Source organism: Podarcis bocagei, assembly GCF_964188305.1.
Source record: "Podarcis bocagei genome assembly, chromosome: 10".
Taxonomy (NCBI): Eukaryota; Metazoa; Chordata; class Lepidosauria; order Squamata; family Lacertidae; genus Podarcis; species Podarcis bocagei.
In genome coordinates this window covers 49,142,218-49,168,876 of record NC_138135.1, presented here as the reverse complement: position 1 = coordinate 49,168,876, position 26,659 = coordinate 49,142,218, and the positions used below count along the sequence as shown (strand labels likewise).

At 43.7% G+C, this 26,659-nt stretch overlaps 1 protein-coding gene across 20 annotated transcripts in view; it reads right to left on the bottom strand.

Moving 5' to 3' along the window:
* GRIP1 (glutamate receptor interacting protein 1) overlaps positions 1–26,659 on the bottom strand; it is a 346,924-nt gene that overhangs the window by 45,815 nt on the left and 274,450 nt on the right. For all 20 annotated transcript variants that reach the window (XM_081211477.1, XM_081211462.1, XM_081211473.1 and 17 more), the window contains 5 exons: positions 23,747–23,882; positions 21,659–21,804; positions 19,347–19,430; positions 16,693–16,768; positions 13,737–13,882 (listed from right to left, as the gene is read on the bottom strand). In XM_081211477.1, coding sequence (XP_081067603.1) covers positions 13,737–13,882; positions 16,693–16,768; positions 19,347–19,430; positions 21,659–21,804; positions 23,747–23,882 — 588 coding nt within the window. The remainder of the gene's footprint in view (positions 1–13,736; positions 13,883–16,692; positions 16,769–19,346; positions 19,431–21,658; positions 21,805–23,746; positions 23,883–26,659) is intronic.

Genomic DNA, 26,659 nt, shown 5'->3' with positions numbered 1-26,659 from the left:
ATCAGTGAAGCCTGGTTTTTCCTTATCTCTACAGAGACAACACCTTTTTAATGTAACAACGTCTACTATACAGTGAGGAGTATATTTTTTCTAATGCGAAAAACTGACAAGAAGTTTGCATGTCTCTGAATACTCTTTCCTTAACCAAGCTACATCACTGCAGTGGAATATGGTTAATACACATTTACATATTTATTTTTAGGTAAAAGGGTAGATATGCCCCCCAATTTAATTGCACATAGATTATACAGACTAATCTACCTTCAGTAAAGGTCACAACTATACCATATGCAGTATTCACGTGTTTGTTTTTACCAGGGTTCATACCCTGGCTAAATTTATGTTTCGTTAATCAGAGTAACTTTTTATGCATTTCAGGTGTTGTGGGGAAAATCAGAAACACTATCAGTGACCAAGTCCTGATAGTGAAAGCTGAAAAGTCAAAGCAGTCACTAATTTCCCCCTCAAGAGTTCACATTATCTGTGTTTAACAAGGTTAATCATGTGTGAAATCTAACGCCCAAAAATAACATTGGAAGGGAGTCAGCCAGTATATCGTGGCAGACAGAGTACAGGTGGTAAAGTAGGGCAGTTTCTAAATAATAAAACAACTATTTAAAAATTAAAATTATTCTTCAAAGGATTGGCTGCAAAGCCCAGAGTATGGTCTGCACAGTAGCATATGTGTTTACTGCCCTCATGATCCTAGAAAAAGCCAAGTGCTTGCAGGGCTGATTAGTGTTTCCTTCATTTGTATTCAGTACATCTGCATGGAGATGGAAAAGCCACTTGGAATAAGGGTGGGGAACACAATCTTCCTGATTATTCTGAAAATCTGAATGGTTAGCTATGATAGTCCATGTTTGTACATCAGATAAATCTATCCTGGAAACTTGCAAAAACACAATGAATGGAGTAATCTTTTTGGTTGTGCTGCACAACTGATCTTCACACCTCTGCTACAAGAAATTGGAAGTTTTAAGTGTAAATTAAGTTTATTATCATGCATGCATCCACACATAATAGATACACATTCAACACTGAGAGTGTTACGTGGCTAGGAGAAATTGCAATACTAGTACTAGTATCATTATGAGATTGGGAACTGGCAATGTTTGACTATTGTGAATCTAACCTGCCATTTCTACAAACTGAAATAGTTTAATTATGATCTTGTTGTGAAACTCCCAAATGCAGCCAGGTGGATAAAATGCTACTGTCTATAAACTGCACCCAATTACCGTATTTTTTGCACCATAACACTCACTTTTTTCCTCCTAGGAAGTAAGGGGAAATGTCTGTGCGTGTTATGGAGCGAATGCCTGCGGGTGGCGGGGGGGGGGGGATCTGCTGCAGTCGTGAGCAGAGGATCCATGGTTCCCCTTCCTTCCCTCCCCCGTGGTTGCAAAGCATGGATCCACATGGATCCTCAGGATTTTTGCATTGGGCTACTCCAAACTCACTGTCAAACTCACTGTCAGATCACCTGTCTGTGGCCACAGCATGAACCACAAAAATCATATATCCACTATTTCATTTAGAATATTTTTTTTCTTGTCTTCTTCCTCTAAAAACTATGTGCGTGTTATGGTCTGGTGCGTGTTATAGAGCGAAAAATACGGTACTTGTTTACAAAGAGAGCAGAAAGTAGTGCATAGCTAAAACGTGATTCTCCAGAACTCTTTCTTTCTTTCTTTCTTTCTTTCTTTCTTTCTTTCTTTCTTTCCTGCCATTACAGTTATGATGAACTATTGTTCTGCAGTACAGCAGTAAAGGAAAACTTATCGGAAGCGCAGAAGCACAAGGCACAATCCCATGATAGCAAACCATGGATTTTGTTAAGCTGAATGTAGTCAGAAGCAGCTGATGGGCCATCAAGGGCATGTCACTATGTTCTAAGAAAGGCACCCCCAACCTGCGGCCCTCCAAATGTTTTGGCCTACAACTCCCATGATCCCTAGCTAACAGGACCAGTGGTCAGGGATGGTGGGAATTGTAGTCCAAAACATCTGGAGGGCCGAAGGTTGGGGGTGCCTATTCTAAGAGCTCGGATTGATAAATACTCTGATTCTGAACTGTTTCTCACTAAGTGGAATCCAATGGGTGTCACTCAGCTGACAATGGTCATCCACCAGCAGAATGGAAAAGGAAACACTTTTCAGTTATTCCTTCATCTGCAGCCTCTGTCCTTCAAAAAACATTGTCCCGGGGTCAGCAAACTTTTTCAGCAGGGGGCTGGTCCACTGTCCCTCAGACCTTGTGGGGAGCCGAACTATATTTTTTTGGGGGGAGGGGAATGAACCAATTTCTATGCCCCACAAATAACCCAGAGATGCATTTTAAATAAAAGAACACATTCTACTCATGTAAAAGCATGCTGATTCCCAGACTGTGCACGGGCTGGATTTAGAAGGTGATTGGGCCGAATCCAGCCCCCGGGGCCTTAGTTTGCCTACCCATGGTTCAGAAAGTTGGGGTGGAGATTCAAGGTGGAGACCACACCCTTTGATGAACAGTTGTAGAGAGAAGCTAAATGGTCAGAGCTCTAGCTTCTGCTGGTCCCTGTCCTTCATGGAGCTCTGGGTGGCACTGGGGACATGCATTGGTGGCTTCAGAGTCTAGTTCTGACCAGCTCTGAGGGAAGTCCTATAATATCTCCCTTAATGGAGGTTTGTGTGTCTATGGTGCTTCAGTGTTGAGGGGCAAGCCAAGCTGATAAACAGTGCAACTTTCAGGGCAAAATAGCCAAGTCATCTCTTAGTAGGAGAATGGCTCCGCTGGGTAGTTAAACAAGAGTTTCTGGGCATCAGCCTCGTATTTGCACCAAAAGGTTGTTTCCGTTTTGGTAGCACAGTCTCCTGAAGGATGCTGCCTTCCCAGTGGGTTGAAGCAGAACATCTGGAGATGATCCAGAGTCTTTCAGCCCATACTTGATAATGTATATTTAAAAAATCAACACCCGGCATGTGGTGGTGGGTGGTGGTAGTGATGTGCAAAGTATCTTATATCATTATGCTCATCCCCTCTTGAGTTTCTGAAGAACATATATGTATCAATTTGGCAATATATTAAATGCAAGCACCAAGGTCATTACACTCCTATCCATACAATAGGATGACTCAACTAGGAAGAGTGTGCTCAAGGGAGGAAAAATCCAGGTGTTAGTTCAATAGCTAAGGGATTATTCTGTTTTTGCCCATGATGGAATAAAATTAGTCTGACTTGTGCAACTCCACAGCAAAGACCTGATGTGCTCTCTTTCTGAAAGCGAACGGAAAATTTAAACATACAGAACTTTGAAGAAATCAGGGTTTTTCATCACCAATGGAAAAAAAATAGCAGAGCAGAGAGACAGCATAATTTGTGCCTTTGGGTTAAAATACAGCTGGAATGTCAGATTTTATGTCTGCTGGCCCTGAAAGCATATCTTTAAGTACATACCACTATAAATAATATAAAGAGCTGCCGTGCTCACAAATTAATTTAAATTGCTAGACTAGCCAGTTTTTGTTTAACAGCAACAACCACAAATAGAAAAAGGTTAGAAGAGGAAGAGCAACACACAGTGGGTAAGCGGTCAGAGCAGACAAATCCTAACTCTCACATAGGACTCTAAGTGATATATCCCCCTTTTTCTGACTGAACAGATTGCTTTGAGACTGAGGGTGTTTCCATACGGCAGTTACTGTGGACTTGGCGCTGCTCAGGCACGCAAGTTTTGCGTGATGATGATGTCATCCTCATCAAAACACTGCCCCATATTATCTTCCCATTTAATCCAGATGCACCGTATCTGGGGAAAATCTTATCAGTAACAACAGCAGCAACCTGGTGGGGAAAGGGTAAGTATGGATTAAATGAGAAAACAATACGAGAAAGCATTTTGATGGGGACGATGCCATAGAGATGCTGCAAAAAAAGCAAGCAAACAAACAAAACCTTGGCATGCATGAGGAGCATGGAGTGCACAATGAACTGCCATGTGGAAGCACCCAGAAAGGTGTATCCGTTGTCTTGGACTTGAGTCCAAAATGCCCTCTGAAGCCAAATCTAGTTTGTAATGGGTTCTCTGCTAGTCAGCTAGTCTTTCCTGTGAACATCCCCTTCCAAGACTACAATGTACACTGCTAACACATCCTTACCCCAAATTTTATTTTTGAAAAGAGTGGATAGCAACAGCAAGTGCCTAGTTGCTTGGAAATGCATTATATATGCACTTGATCAGGGGTCAGCAAACTTTTTCAGCAGGGGGCTGGTCCACTGTCCCTCAGACCATGTGGTGAGCTGGACTATATTTTGGAGAAAAAAATGAACAAATTGCTATGCCCCACAAATAACCCAGAGATGCATTTTAAATAAAAGGACACATTCTACTCATGCAAAAACACGCAGATTCCTGGACCGTCCGCAGGCCGGATTTAGAAGGCGATTGGGCCGGATCCAGCCCCTGTGCCTTAGTTTGCCTACTCATGCACTAGACATTCCTCTCTCTTTTTTTTGCTTTGATATTCTTTCTCTTTATTGTTGTCATTATTGTTTTTCGTGTATATAAAAAGTGAAAATAAAAACAATTACAGAAATAAAACCAATAACACCATGTGATAGAGACACACATTCACAGATTGCCTGGATCTGCCTCTGTCTTTACCAGATCCGCTGCCAGCACACAACATACTCAGGTAAATCATTTCCCGTAAACGTCAGGGTTTGGGAGTGCTGGAAAGGCCTACCATTTTTGTTTTGTTTTTTGGCCAGTGACAGGAATGCCAAGCAGCAAATCGTGCTGGGACCAGAGGCGAAGCAAGGTGGGTGTGGTCCGCCTCGGGTGTCACCTCCAAGGGGGGTGACAAAATGCTGTGCGGCACTCAACGCCTGTGAGAGATGCTGTGGCTTTGGCGCGCGCAGGCTTCCCACTGCCAAAATGGTCTGCCCGCTGTGGCGATCACACAGGGTCCCTGGACGTTTCACCGTCTATTGATCCCTGTGCCACCACTTTATTTCTCGCTGCCACCACCCAGGCCCTACCTGGTACAATACTGAGTCCAGTCAGGGTTAAATTGGAACATAAACTTCTGATTATTTATTGGAGTTTAACAAGCGTGTAGTTTCATAAACGGTATTGGTCAATTACAATCATGGGGTGCCTATCCAGACCTATAACTTCCACTTCCTGCTCTCACTCACTAAACCACCTCTCAGATATTTACTTGTCTTCCAAGCTCCTAACTGTTCCTGACTCAGCTTATTTCACTACACTAACTCAACCTACCCATAGACTCTATCCCAATTCACTCCCACTCCAACCAACCACCCAACTCCCAACGAACTCCTCCCTTCACCCCTCCCAGAGCTGGTTTTATAGTCCCTCTGACTCCACCCCCTGGGTTCTGATTGGGTAACCTGTTTAACTATTTCACCTCCAGCACTCTCATATGTACAGCACGCCTCAGCTGTAGGGTGGCAGGCAGACTCCTAAAGTCAAACCATTTTTGCAGGCAAAATAATAATAATAATAAAAAAAATTCAATGGTAGGGCAGGGTGACAAGAAATTTTTCGCACTGGGTATCACCTGACCTTGCTACGCCACTGGCTGGGACAGCTGCTGTTTGTAATTTCCCCAGATGCAATACTAGTAACATGCATGTCATGGGCACTGCCCTGTGGTGGCTGCACCAGAGAATCCAGTAGTAAGTTTGGTACTTCTTTCAGCATCGCCACTAGACTGCCCACAGCCCCTCCCTGCTAGGGTAGAAGTTAGGATGGGGGGGGGAGGAGCAGCCAAGAGAGACATAGCTGCATAATTTAAGTACATGTTTTTATACTGAAAAAACATCTGGAGCAGAAGTTCTTATTTTCCACACGCTGCAACTCACAGAATAGAGGTGGGGATGATGCCACCTTTGAGATGCCCCCGTTAAGTTAAACAATGATATTTTATTATCATCAGCCCTAGCCATTTAAAATGTGTGGAATTTTTAAAACCCATCTTTCTGCACAAGCCTACCAGCATCTCAAAGTGCCAATAAAACACCTGATGTCTTTAATTGGATTTTCTGATTATAGTTTTTGCCTACCAGTAAATTACATGTCTTTGCGCAGGAGCCCCTCATTTCTATGAAAAGCTTAACAGCCTTCATGGGGAACACTGCAAGATTTTCACCTGAAATGCATCGTCCGCCATATTAAATTCCTCCATCCCTCAACATTCAGAAGGCCAGTAATACTTCTACCCCAATGATATTTTATTATTAAAGCTATTCATTCCTTTCCTATCTACATACATTTAGGAGTTTACATGCAGACAAGATCTCTTTTCAATTATTTGCCCTCAACAAACTCTATATAGTCTCTCTTTAACTGGAGTACATGTTAAATGAAACAAGGAAATAAAACAAGTTTTCTTGCTCACAATCAGCTTAATGCAGACAATTTCTAATCTTAAAAATGGCTGATCAACGTTATAATGACAGGGAAGGAAGCTGATATATCTGCAATGCCTGGCTGGCAGCAAGTAATCCTGTTAATCTTGTTAGAAGTTCGGAAGCAGTTAATCTAAAACTCAGCTACACCAAAACCAAATAAATTGCAAATGCCCTTGTTTCTTCCATGAAATCTGCATATAATAAATTAAATGCAAAGATCTCCAATACATGCCTAGATTAAAGGATGCGGTTGATGCTAAGTCATATTTGCAAGTACTGTAGAAATACTTAACCTGACCTATTTACCAACCTGCACTTTCCCCCTCTACTTGGAAATACTTAGTGCCAAACTACATAACATGTTATTGCATTTAACATAGCTGGGTTTTTAAACCAATCTCTCTCTCTCTCTCTCTCTCTCTCTCTCTCTCTCTCTCTCTCTCTGTGTGTGTGTGTGTGTGTGTGGGAGGAGCAACCAGAACAGGGAGTGCATGATTAAAATCTTCTCAAAACTGCTTTTAGCACTGGGAGCAAAATTCCCACTGGTGCCAGTGGGTGGGTCCATGTATTCTGTAGTGTGTGTGTGTTTCTGATTAAGGAAAAGAGCTTGAATCCTGAAGTTGGAAGAAAGGAGACAGAGAGCTAGAAAAAGAAGTGATTAGCTGCTTAGCTGAAACGGGGGGGGGGTTTCCTCTGAGGGTCTGAGATCTGCTGCTTACTGAAGGAGAGACCGTTTGCTTACAGTACCGTATTTTTCGCACCATAGGACGCACTTTTTCCCTCCTAAAAAGCAAGGGAAAATGTGTGTGCGTCCTATGGAGCGAATGCAGGGGGGGAGGCAGGCGGGAAAAGCCCTCAAGAGCCGCACACAAGCTTCGTGCGCTCCTGCGGGCTTTTCTCTAGGAGGGAGAAGGGAGTGACTGGCTGCAGCAGTCCCTTCTCCCTCCTGGGGGAAAAGCCCCCAAGAGCGGCACCCTCTTTAAAGGCTGCGCGGCTCCTGCGGGCTTTTCTCCGAGGTGGGGGAATTCCCCCACCTCCCAGAAAAGCCAGGAGAAGTCGCACAGCCCCTTTAAAGAGCGCACGGCTTCTGCGGGAGGTGGGGGAAGCTGCAGCAGATTCCCTCCTCCCGGGCTCCCTTTGAAGCGGCAATGTGGGAGGGGAGCAGCTTACACTCGTGTAAGCAGCTCTTCTCCCACTTTCCTGCTTCAAAGCAACCACGGAGGAGGGAAGGAAGGGGACCATGGATCCTCTTCGCTGCTGGAGGCTTCAGCGGATTCCCTCCTCCGTGATTGCTTTGAAGCGGCAATGTGGGAGGGGAGCAGCTTACACTCGTGTAAGCAGCTCCTCTCCCACTTTCCTTCTTCAAAGCAACCACGGAGGAGGGAAAGAGGGGACCCATGGATCCTCTTCGCTGCTCGAGGCTGCAGCAGATTCCCTCCTCCCGGGCTCCCTTTGAAGCAGCAAAGTGGGAGGGGAGCAGCTTACACTCGTGTAAGCAGCTCCTCTCCCACTTTCGGATTCCCCCTCCGTAATTGCTTTGAAGCAGGAAAGTGGGAGGGGGGCAGTTTACACTCGTGTAAGCAGCTCCTCTCCCACTTTCCTGCTTCAAAACAACCACGGAGGAAGGAAAGAGGGGACCCATGGATCCTCTTCGCTGCTCGAGGCTGCAGCAGATTCCCTCCTCCCGGGCTCCCTTTGAAGCAGCAAAGTGGGAGGGGAGCAGCTTACACTCGTGTAAGCAGCTCCTCTCCCACTTTCCTCCTTCAAGGCAACCACGGAGGAGGGAAGGAAGGGGACCATGGATCCTCCCCTGCTGGAGGCTTCAGCGGATTCCCTCCTCCGTGATTGCTTTGAAGCAGCAAAGTGGGAGGGGAGCAGCTTACACTCGTGTAAGCAGCTCCTCTCCCACTTTCCTCCTTCAAAGCAACCACGGAGGAGGGAAGGAAGGGGACCATGGATCCTCCCCTGCTGGAGGCTTCAGCGGATTCCCTCCTCCGTGATTGCTTTGAAGCAGCAAAGTGGGAGGGGAGCAGCTTACACTCGTGTAAGCAGCTCCTCTCCCACTTTCCTCCTTCAAAGCAACCACGGAGGAGGGAAGGAAGGGGACCATGGATCCTCCCCTGCTGGAGGCTTCAGCGGATTCCCTCCTCCGTGATTGCTTTGAAGCAGCAAAGTGGGAGGGGAGCAGCTTACACTCGTGTAAGCAGCTCCTCTCCCACTTTCCTGCTTCAAAGCAACTACGGAGGAGAGAAGGAAGGGGACTATGGATCCACCGCTGCTCACGGCTGCAGCGGATTCCTCCTCCTTGATTGCTGGGAGTTTCTCTGGGCAGGAATTCCCTCAGCTTAAGTGGGGTGGGGGAAGTGTGGCAGGTAGGGGGGTACAAATTGGGAGTGGGCATTGTGTGAAGTGGCTGTGGATCTCCTGCCGCAGAACTGTAGGACTGTATAGAGTTGGGAGGGCCACCCAAGGGTCATCTAGCCCAGCCCCCTCACAATGTAGGAATCACAGCTAAAGAACGCCAGGCAGATGGTCCCCCAACCGCTGCTTAAAAGCCTCCAGTGGTGGAGACCCCAAACACCTTCCGAGGTCATAGAATTGCAGGGTTGGAAGGGAACCCCAGGAGTCATCTAGTCCAGCCCCGGTGGACAGCGGGCGCAATCCATCCCATTGCGCAAGACTAAAGATGCTGTGCAAGGCTAAAGAAGAAGCCAAGGCAGTGAGCGGGATGGATCGCGCTTGCTGCCTTGTCTTCTTTAGCTGCACTGGAGAGGTTTAGCTCCTGGCTGGAGAGGTTGCGCGGCCATGGATCCCGTGCGCTGTCTTGGCTTCTTTGCTCTTTGGGGCTGGGGGGGGGGTAACCCGGGCTTCCCCCGCAGCCCCGAGAAGCTCTGGGAGAAGTGGACAGGCTGCATGCAGCCTGTCCGTTGCTCTTTGGGGCTGGGGGGGGATAATATTTTTTTCCTTGATTTCCGCCTCTAAAAACTAGGTGCGTCCTGTGGTCCGGTGCGTCCAATAGAGCGAAAAATACGGTATGTTCTGCTTGTGTATTGCAAATGATACCTTTTTACAATATGTGCCAGTTTGGATTAACATATTTTGGCTTAATAAATTGATATATAAATGAGACTTTTGTCCATGAACGTAGCTCCTTCAATCAAACCTGGAAGCTCTCATTAATCATCAGAACCAGAGAGCTATGGTTATCAGTTTTGGAACAAACCAGGGTATTAAACCATGTTTTGAAGTTGATTTAATATCCTGACTTATTCCAAAACTGATAACCATATCTCTCCTGGTTTGGATGAAACATGACATCATGGTTGATTATCGACTTCCTAACTTTGTGCTGCAAAAGGAGAAATGAAAGAATGACTGCAAAAAATTTGTACATATCTGGACTGAGACATGATTCAGCTAATATATGATGGCCTGAATATGACCACAAAGTCTCCAACATTCCCTCATCCTAGGGAAACAAAGTTCTGTTCCAGCATTGCCCCTCAAACTTCTTACTGTTTAAGGAAATGGGGAGTGCTTAAATATATTATTGTAATGTAATTGGGTTTAACAATATGAACTGCTGTCCCCCCCTCTTGTTAATTCAGATAATGAAACTTTACTTGTACTTATTTGGCAATAATTAAATTTCATCTCACCTTTATAGTCCATTTCCTACAGGGAACAATGCTTATGCAACTGATTTTAATGAGGCCTATGTGCTAGAGAAAAATGTTAATTGGGCCTGTTAGAGCCATTTGCAAGTTTGTAGTATGCAAACTAAACTCTTTTTACGTCTCTTTTGGGGAGGACTTGAAGTTTTAAAAAGATAAGACACAACGCGATGTTTGAATACCTATAGGTGAGTTAAAAGTACTCCCTTTCCCATAACCTTCTGTTTGCAGATAACTAATTAGACCAAATAAGAATGCCCACTGAAAACAATATATTCAATGGAGTATTAGGGAGCTTAATAATTTAGCTAGGTTGACTACCATTCTAACAAGTGACTTCAATATGACTTCAGAAAGAAAGTGGCATATGGACTACAACTTGAACATAGCCAGGAGCAAAGAGCAATAAGAACAGGGGTCAGCAAGGTTTATCTTGCCTGGGCCGGATTGGTCCCGCAGAGATCCCTCCGTGAGCTGGATCACGCATGCGCATGAGCACATGTACCCGTGATTTTTGGCACCACGAAAGTGAGTCCCCACGATAAGCTGGTTTAGCGCAGCACACGAGCAAGCAGCTCAGTTCAGTCAAACGACCTCGGCAGGCCGCTTCCAGCCCATGGGCCTTAGGTTGCTGACCCCTGAATAAGAGGAATCTGTTTTTATCATTTTAACTTACAAAACCATGCAGTACAGCAGTTTGTGCCAAAATTTATATTGGGTCTTGCCTTTGTCTCAGTGATGGAGACAGTGACAAAGCTTGAAGGAGCACCTTTTCCCATATCAGTTTCCTCATTCTCCTGCTGACGCCCTTGGCTTAACAAGACTACATTAGTATGCATCCACTTTACTCCTCCTTAGTTACAGGGGAGAACAAACCTTGTTTATAGGTCATATGAGGACAGAGCTGAACCACAATATCCATTTTGGATGACACACTAAGCCAAACCTTGGCCTACCTCAGCATGTCACAGCAGAAAAAGGGACCAGGAAGTGTAGGGGAACAGTTAAACAAAGGTAGCTGAATAGAACAATGCTTTCTTCATTTCTCAGGCTAGTTGGCCTTGTTAACCAGATTGCAACTTTTCCTTCCTGGAACTGTGCCACTAGAGCAAGAGAAAAGTAACACATCTTTGGACATGTTGAACGCAAGGTTCTCACCCCCCATTTCCTGCCAAGAGTCCCAATAGTCCAAGACAGCAGCTTTCTGTTCATGCTCAGAGGAACTCATGGGCAGGACTCCTGAGGGAGGAGAAAGGAGGAGGGAACTGGAAAGGGGTATATATGCTTGTGCACATGACTGTGAACTCGTGCACGCTTTTTGTGAACTATCACACTTGCTCCTTCTACCAGTTCATGGATGTTAGAAATAAAAGCCTTTTCTCCGAAACTATTCCTTGAGTGTCTGTTGACTCCCACTTCCCTTTCCCGGGCGCAATATTTTTCCCACCCGAGGGCAAAGCCTCATAAGGCTACAGAAGAAGCAAAGCAGCTGTCAAAGTTTGACTTGAGATGCTGTCAGAAGCAGGCCTTCTGGGGACACTCAGTAGACACCAACCTTGCTTTCTTTAGTCACCTGGTAAAATCTTTTCATTTATTAGCCTTTAAAAAGTACCTTTTACATAGTCTTAAGTACCACTCATCTTTTATTTGTGTTTTTCCCTGTGGAGGCTTTGCGCAGCCATCCCCAAGCTAGAACAGCGAGACGGAGAGCTCCGCAGCACTCTGACTCCCTGTTCTGGCTTTAGGCTTAGCTGCGCAGCCTGCATTCGCTCTATAGGACACAAACACATTTCCCCTTAAGTTTTGGAGGGGAAAAAGTGCGTCCTATAGAGCGAAAAATACGGTAGTTTGTTAAGATGTAATTGCCAACTTTCTCTGCAGATGAAGGGCAGTGTATGAATGCCTGTCAGCTCACAGTCTAGTGTGCAACTGGCCTACACATGCAATGAGGTGGCAAACTCTTAAAGTCTAATCACATTTTAGGTTGGATCAATTTCCCCTGTAAATAGGCCTATGAGAAATGAAAGGTTCCATCTTGGTTCTGTGTTGAGGGGAAGAAACTCAAGACCTGAACAACTGACTGGATACTATGCAAACATTTCATTTTTTTTGCAAAAGTTGCTGAAGTTTCTTTGAACCCTGTGAATATCTATCCAGACATGTTTATTCAGGCAAATCCCTTATAAAGGCTTTAAGTTTGCTTTTGATTGGGGGAGTAAAACAAGTACTTTTTGTTCTTGGTCATCTGCTTCATCTTTGTTAGGAGATTTGCTGAAATAGATGCTGTGAATGTATTGGTCCTGCTTACTATGGTATGGTATTTTATTGTAATATTGAATATGCTTTTAAGCTGATTTCATCAGACACTGTTTGTTGCCTTGGGAAAATATTGTATTTGGAAAGGCAGCTGACAAATTTAAAAAAACTAACACCTGAAACAGTCCTTTTCTTTACTGATCTAGTTTAAAACTCTATTCTTTGAATGGGGAAGACCAGACCACTTTTATTCTAAACTTGCATATTTAAGTTTTGTTGCATCCAGATATTTCTTTTGAGTTTTTAGTATTAAAAAGTTTTTCCTTAAATATAATTCATCTGGCCCTTGACACAACCCATTAAAAAAAACCTATGCTGTTAGGCTTCATACTAGCAAGTGCAACTACCTGACTAGCCATAGATCATAGAATTTCTAGTATGACCATTTTAGGAGGTTAGGAGTCTCAAGTAATAATTTTCCATACAAGGGCACATTCTCTACCTCTACTCTTATCTAGTAACAGCTATACTCCCAAACAGAATAATTAGATTCAGTGAAGAATATCACAAGGAAAAGTGTCCCATGGGTATTATCTCACAAAGCCAATTGACTTGCCTCGTATTTTTCTTGTTCCCGAGGAGACTTTCAAATCCCTTATTGATAAGAAAATGCAGTTAATCTTCCATTCGATGGCCTTGTGTAAGGCCTACCATAAAAAATGAAAAAGCTATAAAGTCCATGCTGTTTTATGTAACTTCCATGGGCTACTAAATGAAGGATGAAATTTTTGTACCATCCTTTCTGAAGGCAAGTATAGTTTGCCATGTTATTTATCTTGTATACTTGGAAAGACATTTAGCCTTCCATAATCTTCTAAAGAGCATCTGTAAACCATAATTTGAAGTAGGTTTCTTAAGGAGAGAAAAAAATGACACTTTTCTCTGTCTTGATTCCAGGATTTAGGGTTTCCCCCAGTTTTGTTGTTGTTTTGGCTTTGTCTGTCACTAAACACACATAAAAGTTAGTGTCACACTACGCAAGCATGTTTTTTATTTTAAAAAACTTGTTTTGAGAGAAATACCAATGCACCATAATCTCCTTTGTACAAGTAAACCTCACTTGAATAACTGAGAGTTACCGCCTTGCTAGGAACTATGATAAGCTCTCACTCTGCAAACCATGAAACAGCCAGACTCTAAATTACAATAAAATACTGTTCACCTCTCCACGAACCAAGAGAGATTAATGAGATGCTGCTGATGGGAATATCTGTGCTACTAGAGGCATAACGGGTCATAATCATTGTTCAAGTAGCCTCTAAAGGATGGACAGTAAAATGTCACAGATGGCTCCCAGAATGAAAGCTCAGCATTTCAACATACCCATAACCGAGACATCGTATTCTATCAGCAGAGTTGCTTCTTGCCCACATTGTTTGAGAATGCTCATGGCTTCGCTGTGTGATGTCCCGACCAGACGAATTCCATCAACGCTAAGCAACCTGTCACCAGGCTTTATTGTCCCCTCCCTGAAAGAAGATTAAAAGGACACTCATTATTAATTTGATATAATGCAATTTGGAGACAGTAGGCATATGCAAAGTGGTTCCCTAACACTCTCTTCTGACATTCAGTGCAGCTGCCTTTTCTCTTAATATCGATTACGACAGCAATACAGTTCAGGGATCACTAGCAAAAGGGGAATTGCTTTCATCTGAAAATCAGTGATGGAGAAATAGCAGCACATTGCTAAGTAACATGGACATTGTGAGGAAGTGCAACAAATATTCCCTCCCACCCTCAAATAAACATGTGCCTATTCCAGTTAGGGCTCCATAACAGCACAAAAAATATTTATCAGTATATAGGTTAGTAAAATATCACACTTGCCTACCCTGGAATATCTGAGTTTTCAGTTTTGGCACCTCCCAACAGGAAATGGGTTCCAGAATTGTGAATCGGTCTCAGGTCACTTTCAGGATGCAAATTAAACTGCCCAAGGCATCCACATTGCTTTATAACCAATATCTGGAGGCATCTCCTGTAGCAAGATCTAGGTGGCCACGGCAATTTCCCTGTTGCCATATGCAGAGGGCCAGAATAATATGATTACAGGAACATTTAGTACTTCCTACTACTGTGAGAGATTTTACTTTCTTGGGCTCCATGATCACTGCAGATGGTGACAGCAGTCATGACATTAAAAGACGCCTGCTTCTTGGGAGAAAAGCAATGACAAACCTAGACAGCATCTTAAAAAGCAGAGACATCACCTTGCCGACAAAGGTCCGTATAGTTAAAGCTATGGTTTTCCCAGTAGTGATGTATGGAAGTGAGAGCTGGACCATAAAGAAGGCTGATCGCCAAAGAATTGATACTTTTGAATTATGGTGCTGGAGGAGACTCTTGAGAGTCCCATGGACTGCAAGAAGATCAAACCTCTCTATTCTTAAGGAAATCAGCCCTGAGTGCTCACTGGAAGAACAGATCATGAAGCTGAGGCTCCAATACTTTGGCCACCTCACGAGAAGAGAAGACTCCCTGGAAAAGACCCTGATGTTGGGAAAGATGGAGGGCACAAGGAGAAAGGGGACGACAGAGGACGAGATGGTTGGATAGTGTTCTTGAATCTATCAACTTGAGTCTGACCAAATTGCGGGAGGCAGTGGAAGACAGGAGTGCCTGGTGTGCTCTGGTCCAATGGGGTCACGAAGAGTCGGACATGACTAAACAACTAAACAACAACAACTGTATAAGCCAGCTGTCCTCAACCTGGTTGGCGCTTTCCGTATATTTTGCAGCACAATGTCAGACCCAGCCAACATGGCTAGTGGTCAGAGATGCTGGAAGCTGTAGACCTCTCCAAAGTATCTAAAGGACACCAGGTTAGGCAAGCTATGAAACACTTTGTCATCCCTTCTAACATGTTGAATTGGGAGCAGTGGGAAGTATAAGTTTGCCCTTGAATGTTTCACTGCCACACTACAGGAGTGCCCTTAGCCAATATCTGTGGCTGGTATGAAAGATAGCAATCTATAATATCAACCTGTCATAGTCAAGATTTTAAGCAGTGGTGAGGAACCTGGTGTCCTCCAGATATTATAGGACGACAGCATGCATGGGTCATGACTGTTGGGCATGGTGGTTAGGGGTTGGAAGTTGGAGTCCAACAACATCTGAAGGGCCACCGGTTCCCCATCCCTATTTATCAGGGGGAAGTTGTAAACAGTGAAAGGCTCATTAACTTCACAGCCAAATTTTCAAGTTCTTGATTTCCTCCCTTGCGAGTTGAAAGGAAATTGACTAGTGTTTTTTTCTGGCCTTGGTATGGATCACAACATGCTCTCAGCTATAAAAGAAGATGCAAGAAAGAGATTTCCCAAACTACTTGTCTTTCATAGTATTTGCCCCATTCCAAATGTGATGTGCATGCAGGCATAAAAAACAGGGGGAGGGGAGAGATTCCTCATCAACATCTATGAAGGATATGCTGTTAGCAAACACAAAGGTGGCTTATGACTGAGCAGAATGGCAAGTGAGCTAGAGCAATCACAAAGAATCACTGAATCATCTTGGTTGACTGCAAAAAAGCGTTCTTCACAAGAAAAATCAATGGCATTATTAAGAGATTTCAGATTTCTGCCCCCTCCAAAATGTTTACCTGCACTAGAAGACCCTTAAGCTAAATTCCCACTCAACTACAAAGCCCACTGGGTGATGTTTGGTCTACATCTCAGCCTAATATCACTCCCAGGATCCTTGTGAAAATAAAAAAGGGGGATGGGGATATGTGGTGCCTTGACCTCCCTAGAGAAAAGGCAGGATATAAATTCTGTGATGACAATGACAACTACTACTATTAAATATGTATTAAGTAAAGTACCAACAAAACCTGCAAGGAGTTAGTGTTTGGACATTAAAAATTAATACAGAACCCTTCTTCCAAAAGTGAAAGAAAAAATCTTGAAATGATAGGAAAAAACACCTTAAAGCTTAACAATAGGAAAGTTACAAGATAAACTAAATTTGCATACTGCAAAGTGTGTTCTATTCCTCTTGAAGCATTCAGAAATGATTAAACCCTACTTAACAAAACAAGCTGAGTCTCTCAATTAAAATTCATTCCATGTAGTTTGTCCAATACCTATTATTACTAATACAATAAAATGTATAATTTATAAGGCACAATGGATAAGACACGAATGTGTCTATTGTGCTTTGCAGATATCTGTCTTAATTGGCACCTCCCACCAAACAATTTATCCTTTAGCTTTTTGTATATCCTTTTCTCTCGTATATGTATGTGTGTGTGTACATGTCTGCAGAAGACGGATTGTACCTGTCAGCAGGTCCTCCAGGTCTAACACATGTTATTACAACGGGACGAGATTTATTTCTGTCATCATGTGCTCCACCTAGGAAAAGAGAATGAAATTGGTATCTTCTTGCTACTCCTTGTCACTTCCAAAGCAACCATCCTGAAAAATCTGCAGCAGACACTAACAGAAAACCCTCTTCCCGTCCCCAATAAACCGCCCAACTTCAAGGCCAGTGAAGTAACTCTGTGGTTAGTTCAGGGGGGCTGGCTGAACACAATCTAGCTCAGGTTAGCTGTGCCCAAGTCCCACTGAAAGCAAAGGAATGGTACTTTGTGATGGCTAAATTTTCATTATATTAATTTCAAGCTGAAAAATTGGAGCAGGACAGTAAATACTGAAATCAATATATGCAACCTATGTAGGTCGGAAGTAGTTACCATACCGACAGCCCTTTCCTTTATGAGCCTGCCTGAATTCTGAGATCTAAAAAAAGAGATACTTCTCGTATTCCTGTCAACATCTGAGGCAGGGATATGGGAGAGGGTCTTTTCATTGGGTGCATCCTGTTTTTAGAATTATAGGGGTGCGTGTCTTGATCTCTGTCCAGTATTATTCTTACTTAGACAGGTGATCTCTCTCTGTTTATTTTGTTTTATTTATTTCTGGAATTTCAAAACTGTTCTTCATCCATGTAGAGCCCACAGTCGTTTACAAGCATTAAACACAATTAAAATGCTAAAACCTACAATGAAACAAAACCAAGATCTCTTAAAAAACCTGCACTTGGGGAAAAATAAAGCTGAAGAGTCAATAATAACCCGTACAGCCTTGCACAATCCAATTAAATTCTGCCGAAGTCCTGAGTAAACAGATGTGTCTGGACTGTCTTCAAGGGTCGTCCCACATATAGAGCATATTACAGTAATATAGACATGAAGTTACTTTCAATTTTTATTGTTTTATTATTTTTGGGTATGGTACTGACTGGTGCTTACTTCTTCTGTTTCTATGTTGCTACATAGTATTTTATTGCTTGTTGTGTTTATATTCAGATTGTCAGACTGCCATGGGCAGAAAGGTGGAATAAAAATGTAAATAATAAACCTTTTTAAAAAACAAGGTTCAAGGAGTCAAATATTGGCAAATGCTCACTTTACCTGCCTTAATCTAGATCAGTGTTTCCCAACCTTTTTTGGGCAAAGGCACACTTGTTTCATGAAAAAAATCTCGAGGCACACCACCATTACAGCCCCGTGACGTCAGCGCGCAGCGTCACGCCGGGAGGGACGCACGAAAGTGTAAGTTTCAATTTTTTCCCCTCCCCCTTGCCTTCCTTCTGTGCCAACCGCCAAAAAGCCAAGAAAAAAGCCAAGACTTTAGGGCAGCAGGTCGACACGGAAGAAGCTCCTACCTAAGGACAGGTGCGACGGCCGTGTCCTCTTCTGCCACACTTGGCAGCCCTGCCTCACGGTCGTGACTCCCACCCTGATTTCTCCCCGCAGGTCGAGCGGAACAGGCAGCCCAATGTGTCCAGCCCAGACACAAGCCCCGCTTCCCCACTCTAGATCCTGAATGCAACCAAGTGCTCTGGACTCCCGAGCAGGGTGGGAAAGAGGACTCACATCTGGTAGCCTCCGGGCTGCTCGCCTGCTCGAGGGATGGCATTGCAGGCAAGCTGCCGGCCGTCGCCATCGCCGCCCCCTCATGCGAGTGGACCTGCCCGGAGTGGTGGGCCGGGGGAGGCTCGCTCTCTGTGGGGATGTGGCCCGCATGCGCGGCCCCGCTTCCTCCTGCCCAGGGCTGAGCTCCTTACCCGCGATCTCGGTCTCGCGCACGCGGATCCCACTTATTCCGAAGCTCGCGCCACTAGCCGGGGCTCTCACACCGTGCCAGGGCGAGGTGGCGCGGCCCACTGACGTCATCGCGGCTCGCCGCCACCCTCGACTTCCCTGTTCCCTCCCCTCCCTCGGGTCGCTGTGGTTACCGAGGACTGCAAGCTGTGGTTACCGAGGACTGCAAGGACTGCAAACTTCGCGCATGCGCAGGCCCAGTAGCGAGCGGCGATGGGATGTAGCGAGCGGCGATGGGGCTAGCCGGAGAAGAGAGGGCGAGCCCCCTCCGCTCCGGCCCTAAATAGGGCAAGCCACGCCCCCTCCAGCCAGCCGATTGGCTGGCCAGGAGGCGTGGCCGGATGGGATTCCCCTGCTCTCGCGGGGGCTGAGACCAGCCCCCGCTCACGTGGGGAAGGGAGTGATGCCCGCAACCCCACCTCCTGGGGCAGGCCCGGAAGTGGCTATGCGCGAAAACTTCGCGCATGCGCAGGCCCAGTAGCGAGCGGCGATGGGATGTGGGAGGGAGCTCGCTCGCCGCCCCGCGTGTGCTCGCCGCCGCCACCCCGCCTCTCGCCGCCCGACTCGCCCGCCTCCCTCCCACGGAACACAAGGCAACGTTCCACGGCACACTAGTGTGCCGCAGAACACCGGTTGGGAAACACTGATCTAGATATTAGAATACAACTAACAGTAAGAACTGTGATTCTTAAACTGTGTAGGACAAGGGACATATTTACCAGCTCTGCTGTGGGACAAACAGGTGGAGAGAAAGGGGAATGGTAGACAGAATAGGCTTATAAGGGACAGAAAGCTCGAGAAATGAAATGTTTGGAAGAGCTTACCTCTTATTACAAACCCAAAAGTGTTCCCTTCTTTATGTAAAGTAACCTCCACAGTTCTAAAAACGAGACCTGAACCCTGTACAGCTGAAAAATTAAAACAAGTTTTCCAATTATACTATGTACAATAATAAAAACATTTACAGTCATTAGTGAAGTACTTCTAATATAATAAATTCATTCAGATTTAGATTTAGAAAAAATCCCCTAAAATACAGGAAGAATCAGCTTCTGAGAGGTTTTGACAGAACCATGCTGCCTAACACAATTTGAGACAGGTTTCTGTGTTTAAACAATGGTTTTAATACTCTTACTCCTCTGCCCTATAAGTATAAGCTTATAGAATTGTAAATCTTGGAAGAACTAAGGCTGTATTTTTATTCAGGTGTTTTCTGGTTGATAGATTGATAGATTGATTGATCTTTGAAATCAGTCTTGCTAGATATCAGCATTAGAGTAATGAACAGCAATGCAGAATATATATATAACCTTCAGGATACTATTTATATCTTGTCAGCCTCAAAATATTCCTATAACCCAGAGTACTACATTTCCAATTCTACAGCCACGAAGCTGCAACTGAGATGTCTGCCAGTATTGCTGAGCTAGCAATTGAACACAAGAGTCTTCATTTCTAATACCCTCTTATTCATAGACAACACTGGTGTGTGTGGGTGTACTTGAGAGGAAAGGAGAAAGAGAATGGTAAAAAGAAGTATGGCATGACAAGGAATTGTGTCCTTTGTTGACAGTAATAGCTAGACACCGATCATTCAGTTTCATTACAAGATATACTTGTACAAGGTCAGAAATTCTGAAAACTTAAATGAACAGTTATGGTTGTAACTGTAATGCAGTGTGACAGACTCATTTTTCGATTCAGTGGACAAAAATCACACACATGCAACCTAACAGTGTAAACAGAGTTGTTACATTCGAAATATATGCGTTTAACCTATGAAGTTCACCGTATGCTCAGTTGATTAAGTTAATCAGAACCCCTAATTCAGATCACAAAGCTTAATTATTGACACCAAAGAACATCATAAACAGCGCACTGAAGTTCAGAATTGTTAATAAAAACATCAAATTTAATTCAACGACCAGGACCTAAAAACTAAATATGTTCAATCAATTGAACACAATCCACCGCTGAGCAATAAGAACTGAACGTACCATTGATTTCAGAAATGGTGTACTGGGTTGCACCTCTAAATTTTATGACTGGGATGCACTGAAATGACTATAAAGTCATTTTATTTCCCTCTCTGTATGTATGACTGCGCATTTGTTTTGTACATATGAACAAGAAACAGAAGCCAACAAAGGGCTGTATGGACAAAGGATAAGAATGCATTTCAAATAAGGTCAGCCTTGTTTCCCAGCTGATCTGAGTGCGATGGGACAAAATAAACAGAAAATTAGTTTAGGGTGGGGGGGGGGGAATCTACCCCACACCCCACACAATGAAATCACAGGGTGCAGTATTAGCTTCTGGTGTGAGCGCTTTTTCTTATTTCCATGTAAGTAAATGGCCAACATTCATTAATACACAGAAGAGTAAAGTGCTGCTCTTTGAAGTTACCAACTCTTCCACAGCTTCTTTTATCCACACGTATCCTAACTCAGTCAGACAGATGGGCAATTTGCTAGCGACTGAGACGAGTGAAGCTAAACATATAGTGATGGTCATGTTAGTACAAAACAATGAGGCACCTGAAACTGGATCATGTGAAGAGAAAGAGTGGGAGCTGGGGGTGGGGAGAAAGCCAATTTCAGCACCTGAAGGTGTTAAGCGTTCCAAACCATGGCATGTGGTGGCACTGTGGTCTAAACCACTGAGCCTCTTGGGCTTGCCGATTGGAAGGTCGGCAGTTTGAATCCCCACAACGGAGTGAACTCCCGTTGCTCCATCTCAGCTCCTGCCAACCTAGCAGTTCTAAAGCACGCCAGTGCAAGTAGATAAATAGATACTGCTGCGGCGGGAAAGTAAATGGCATTTCCCTGTGCTCTGGTTTCTGTCATGGTGTTCTGTTGTGTCAGTAAGAGTTTAGCCATGCTGGCCACATGACCTGGAAAACTGTCTGTGGACAAATGCCAGCTCCCTTGGCCTGAAAGCGAGATGAGCGCCGCAACCCCAGTCGCCTTTGACTGGACTTAACCGTCCATAGGTCCTTTACCTTTTTTTTTTTTTACTATTTCAGTTTTGAAAAACCAGTAACAGTTGAACATCCCCATTAACCTCACTCATGTAAGGTTCAACTGTTACTGGTTTTTGCACACATAATTATCACAGTTTAGAGCTCATTACTTACAGACTGGCGGTAGCTCATACTCCACTTCTAATACAACTCGCTCGCCAACGTTTTTAAGCAAACTGATGATCTCATCATGGCGGAACTTTGTCAGGTTGATTCCATTCACAGATTTGATGTAGTCTCCCACATCCAGTTGGTCACTCCTGCAACACACATGCAACCATCTTCTTCAGTGAAACTGTGTTATTGTTTTTTACTTTGTCTTAACAATTAAGTAACTTCATCCTGAGCTAGTCTGAAAGAAACTGGAACACTGTTTTCTTATCCATGCTAACATATTAAAGGAAATGGATGAGTTAATACATTCATAGAAAGATAGTATTTTTAATCACATCTTAGAATAACGAATACTGGGGAGAATAAGTGCCCATATAATTTATTAGCATTGTTCTGTAAGTATACAACAAAATGTTACATGGGCAAGTTGAACATCTGCTTTATTTTATTTTTTACTGTATTATGCTGTAATTAGTAAACTAATTAAAAATAAATGTGGGAAATGAACAACAAAAAAGAGAGCAACATTACTTTGAAATGTGCTGGATAAGACCTGCAATGTTTACAAGTTAAAATATGACTGTATTTTGCTTTGAATCTGGTGACCAATATCCCTTCTCTTTTGTACTGATTCACATTATTCTTAATAAAAATTATATTATTTAGAATATACCGGCCCTGAGTTCTATGGGTATAGGGCAGTATACAAATTTAATAAAATAATAAATATAATTATCTGAACACTAATTATCCAAATGGCAATATAGCATTATACTAGTCTATTCAGCATTTATTTATTTATTTATTTATGCAGTGCCATCACGGCGCAAGGAAATTTGCTGGCAAAGAACAGGCAGGCCACTGCCCCTAGAGACTAGGAGCATAGGAAAATACCCCATACCAGATATAACTATTTGTACACAGCCCACTGTTGACTACAGAAACTGGCAGCAGCTCTCGAGGGTCTTAGGCTGGCATTTTTCACATCACCTCCTCCATGAAAATGCTGTAGAAACTAAGGACTGAAGCAGGTTGCCCTTGCCTAGAGTGGTTGTATTCTACCACAGAGCTAGGCAGGGGCCGCAGAACCCATTTTGCCACTTGAGGCGAAACAGAAAGGGCTAACCTGCCCTGCTGCCACTGCCTCCGAAGCTGGTGACGGGGGTGCCGATTTGGGGGCTTCTGAGCTGGTATCCCCCCAACCTGCTTAATGGCTGCATGGGTCCTGTAGCTATGGTTCCTCTCCTATTTAGTCAAGTTCATTGATTTAGTGAAGTTTGATTTGAAATATAGTGCAGGACTGTGTTATTAACTTGTTTCGGTCATATTTAGACCTTGCCAATTAGACAAGTTAGCTCGAATACAATCCACTTAACTCTTTGTTTTATTTTATAAACAGTTGCTATCCAGTTTCAGCCAGCTGAGAGCAGGAGGTGTTCTGCACAAGTCACTAACAATGCAATGCTACACATTTCTGCTCAGAAGTAAGCAACATTGAATTAAATGGGGCTTACTCCCATTGCCTGCCAACCTAGCAGTTCGAAAGCACCCCCAGGTGCAAGTAGATAAATAGGGACCGCTTACTAGCGGGAAGGTAAATGGCGTTTCCGTGTGCTGCGCTGGCTTGCCAGATGCAGCTTGTCACGCTGGCCACGTGACCCGGAAGTGTCTCCGGACAGCGCTGGCCCCCGGCCTCTTAAGCGAGATGAGCGCGCAACCCCAGAGTCGGACACGACTGGCCCGTTCGGGCAGGGGTACCTTTACCTTTACTCCCAGGAAGTTGTATGGGAGACTGCAACCTAAATATCCTGTGCATATTTTAAAACCACATTCTTAACTGTGAAATAGGTCTCGATGTTAATTATCAAATTCAAAGGAAATTAATTATCTTGAAACGATCTTTGATATTTCAAGCATAAGCCATTCAAGGGAAGCAGGGGAGAAGATGGTGCAAAAAATTTTTTTCATTCTCTGTGTCTGTTCTGATATGCCAGCCTTAAGTTATCAGTAGATCTTTCTTATTTGTTATTGGGATTTTTTTTAAGGCTTTCATACAATGTTCTGCTTTTTGGTTTGAGAAGTATTTACCGAGCGGCAATTCCTCCTTGACGAAGGTTGGACACTCTTGGTTTACCATCCTTGTCAATTCCACCAGACACTGTAAGCCCCAAAGTTGTGCCTTCTTTCTTCATTAATTCAACTAGTGTTGAGCCCTTGAATTCCTCTGTTGAAAGAAAATGATTAGCATTTTAGAACTTTAAACAGTATAAAAGATTTTAGTGTTTAATTTTAATTTTTAGAAAAAGTTGTAATACCAGAAATGTTTGCTTTTTTTGGATTACTATTGGTTCAGTAGCTGAGAACGTATTTACTAACCCTTAGTAGTTACCAGTGGCGAAGTAGGCTATTGCCCATGAAAGCTCATGCTGTCATACATTTGTTAGTCTTCATATTGCCACAAGGCTCTTTGTTATGTTTGGCTTTGAATATTTTTTTTTAATAAAAAGAACACTTTGAGGTTTTTCCTACAATAAAGAGGCATATAAATAAGGCATATAAATTTTATGAAATAAAAGAAAAGCTAAGGTTGAGCTTAAAATGATTTAGCACTCAGAACCAAATCAGGTATCAGTCATTTCCCCAAAGTTTGTGGTGAAGAAATTACCTTATACCTTAAGGTCACATGCCAACAAAGAGCTAAGTGTGCTTAAGTGCATAGCACTCTTGACATAAATGATAACCATCTCAGAGAGCTTATTTAGATAATGATTTGTTTCGCTAAGTCCTTGCATAATAAAATGACTGCGACTGACTTTTGAACCTTAGCACTTAAATCTGAAAAACCCATTTATGCTTAATAACATGTAAAGTTTGGAATACTAATTTGCCCCTCCTTCCCCTTTTCACATGTGCTAAATGAAGTATAGTGACATTTTGTGCCTTAAGGGAAGTACAATCCATAGATGTCTACTCAGATGCACATTCAATTGAGTCCACCAAACCTATCTCAGGTAAGTGTGAACAGCGTTGCAGCCAGGTATTGAGACAACAAACACTTTGGGTAAGTCCATTATGGATCAAGCTGGACACTGCATTTGGGGGCCAGGTAGGAATTTTCCATTTGGCATTGGCCATCTGGTTTTCACCTACCTCATAGCAATCATCACAACTTTGTGAGGTAGTTAGGCACTGGGTGAGTCTATATCTTGACTGAACGGGAGGAGGGAAGGGTGTAGCCTCTGCCTTCTCCTAGTGGGAAAACAGTACAGTGGTACCTCGGGTTACATACGCTTCAGGTTACAGACTCCGCTAACCCAGAAATAGTGCTTCAGGTTAAGAACTTTGATTCAGGATGAGAACAGAAATCGTGCTCCGGCAGCACGGCAGCAGCAGGAGGCCCCATTAGCTAAAGTGGTGCTTCAGGTTAAGAACAGTTTCAGGTGAAGGACAGACCTCCGGAACGAATTAAGTACTTAACCCGAGGTACCACTGGGCAAATTTGCAACACCTGTATGGAAACATTCCTTTGACCATATGCTGCTGCTGTAACATACGGAAGGCAAACTACTGAGGGCTAAGAAGCAGAGGAAGGGAAATCTGTAATCAATTTTTTTTTAAAAAGGAATTAGGACAGAATGTGGTGGCATGGCTACAAATACAAAGGATAGCTCAGTTGGTTAGAGCGTGGTGCTGATAATGAGAAGGTTGCAGGTTTGATCCCCATATGGGACAGCTGCATATTCCTGCACTGCAGGGGGTTGGACTCGATGATCCTCAAGGTCCCTTCCAACTCTACAATTCTATGACTCTTCTATGACTCTATGACTCAAATCAGCACAAAAGGCAAGGGGAGAGGAATCTAGGTCTACAAGAAGCCTCAGAACCAAAGATGCTGAGAATGACACATTCAGGTATCGCAAACAGGTCACCGACAACAGAACTGTTAACTTTGACAGAGTTTCCTTGGAAAGAATAAGTCAGGATTAAGGGGCGTGGGGGACACAGGATGACATTTTGACGATGACATAATTGTGTGGTAGCTGCAAAAATTGTGCATACATGAGCAGAACTGATTCCATAATGAATACATCTCAGAGCACTGAAAAACAAGCAAATCCTGTCTTCAGCCCTGATTATCGGGAATGAGCCTTTCTTAATTTCAGATGCTGTGCCAACTCTGCTTTGCTCGGCTTAATTTACACAAAAAAACCCTATGGTTTTGCATAGCCTGGCACTTGATAAGACCCAAACAATAAGATGCTATTTTCCTTAGGGAGCTGGAGTTCTCTCTTCAGGGCTTTGACATATAATACACTTTAGCTAACTAGAGGGGAAAGGGAAAAGTTTTGTTGCATTTTTAATTTGGGGGCAGGGTGTGTGTGTGTGTGTGTGTGTGTGTGTGTGAGAGAGAGAGAGAGAGAGAGAGAGAGAGAGAGATTGTGTCACCTTAATAAGTTGAGCAGGTTTGTAAAAAAAACACTACAGCAAGTAGAGAGAAAGCACCTCAACTCACACCTGTCTCATCTGCATTTTTCTGTTATAGAGAAACCTGCCCTTATTCTTGGGTTGCACCCAACTAAGCCATGGGAGAAAAGCAATGACAAACCTAGACAGCATCTTAAAAAGCAGAGACATCACCTTGCCAACAAAGGTCCGTATAGTTAAAGCCATGGTTTTCCCAGTAGTGATGTATGGAAGTGAGAGCTGGACCATATAGAAGGCTAATCGCCAAAGAATTGATGCTTTTGAATTATGGTGCTGGAGGAGACTCTTGAGAGTCCCATGGACTGTAAGAAGATCAAACCTCTCCATTCTGAAGGAAATCAGCCCCTCACTGGAAGGACAGATCCTGAAGCTGAGACTCCAGTACTTTGGCCACCTCATGAGAAGAGAAGACTCCCTGGAAAAAACCCTGATGTTGGGAAAGATGGAGGGCACAAGGAGAAGGGGACGACAGAGGACGAGATGGTTGGACAGTGTTCTCGAAGCTACCAGCATGAG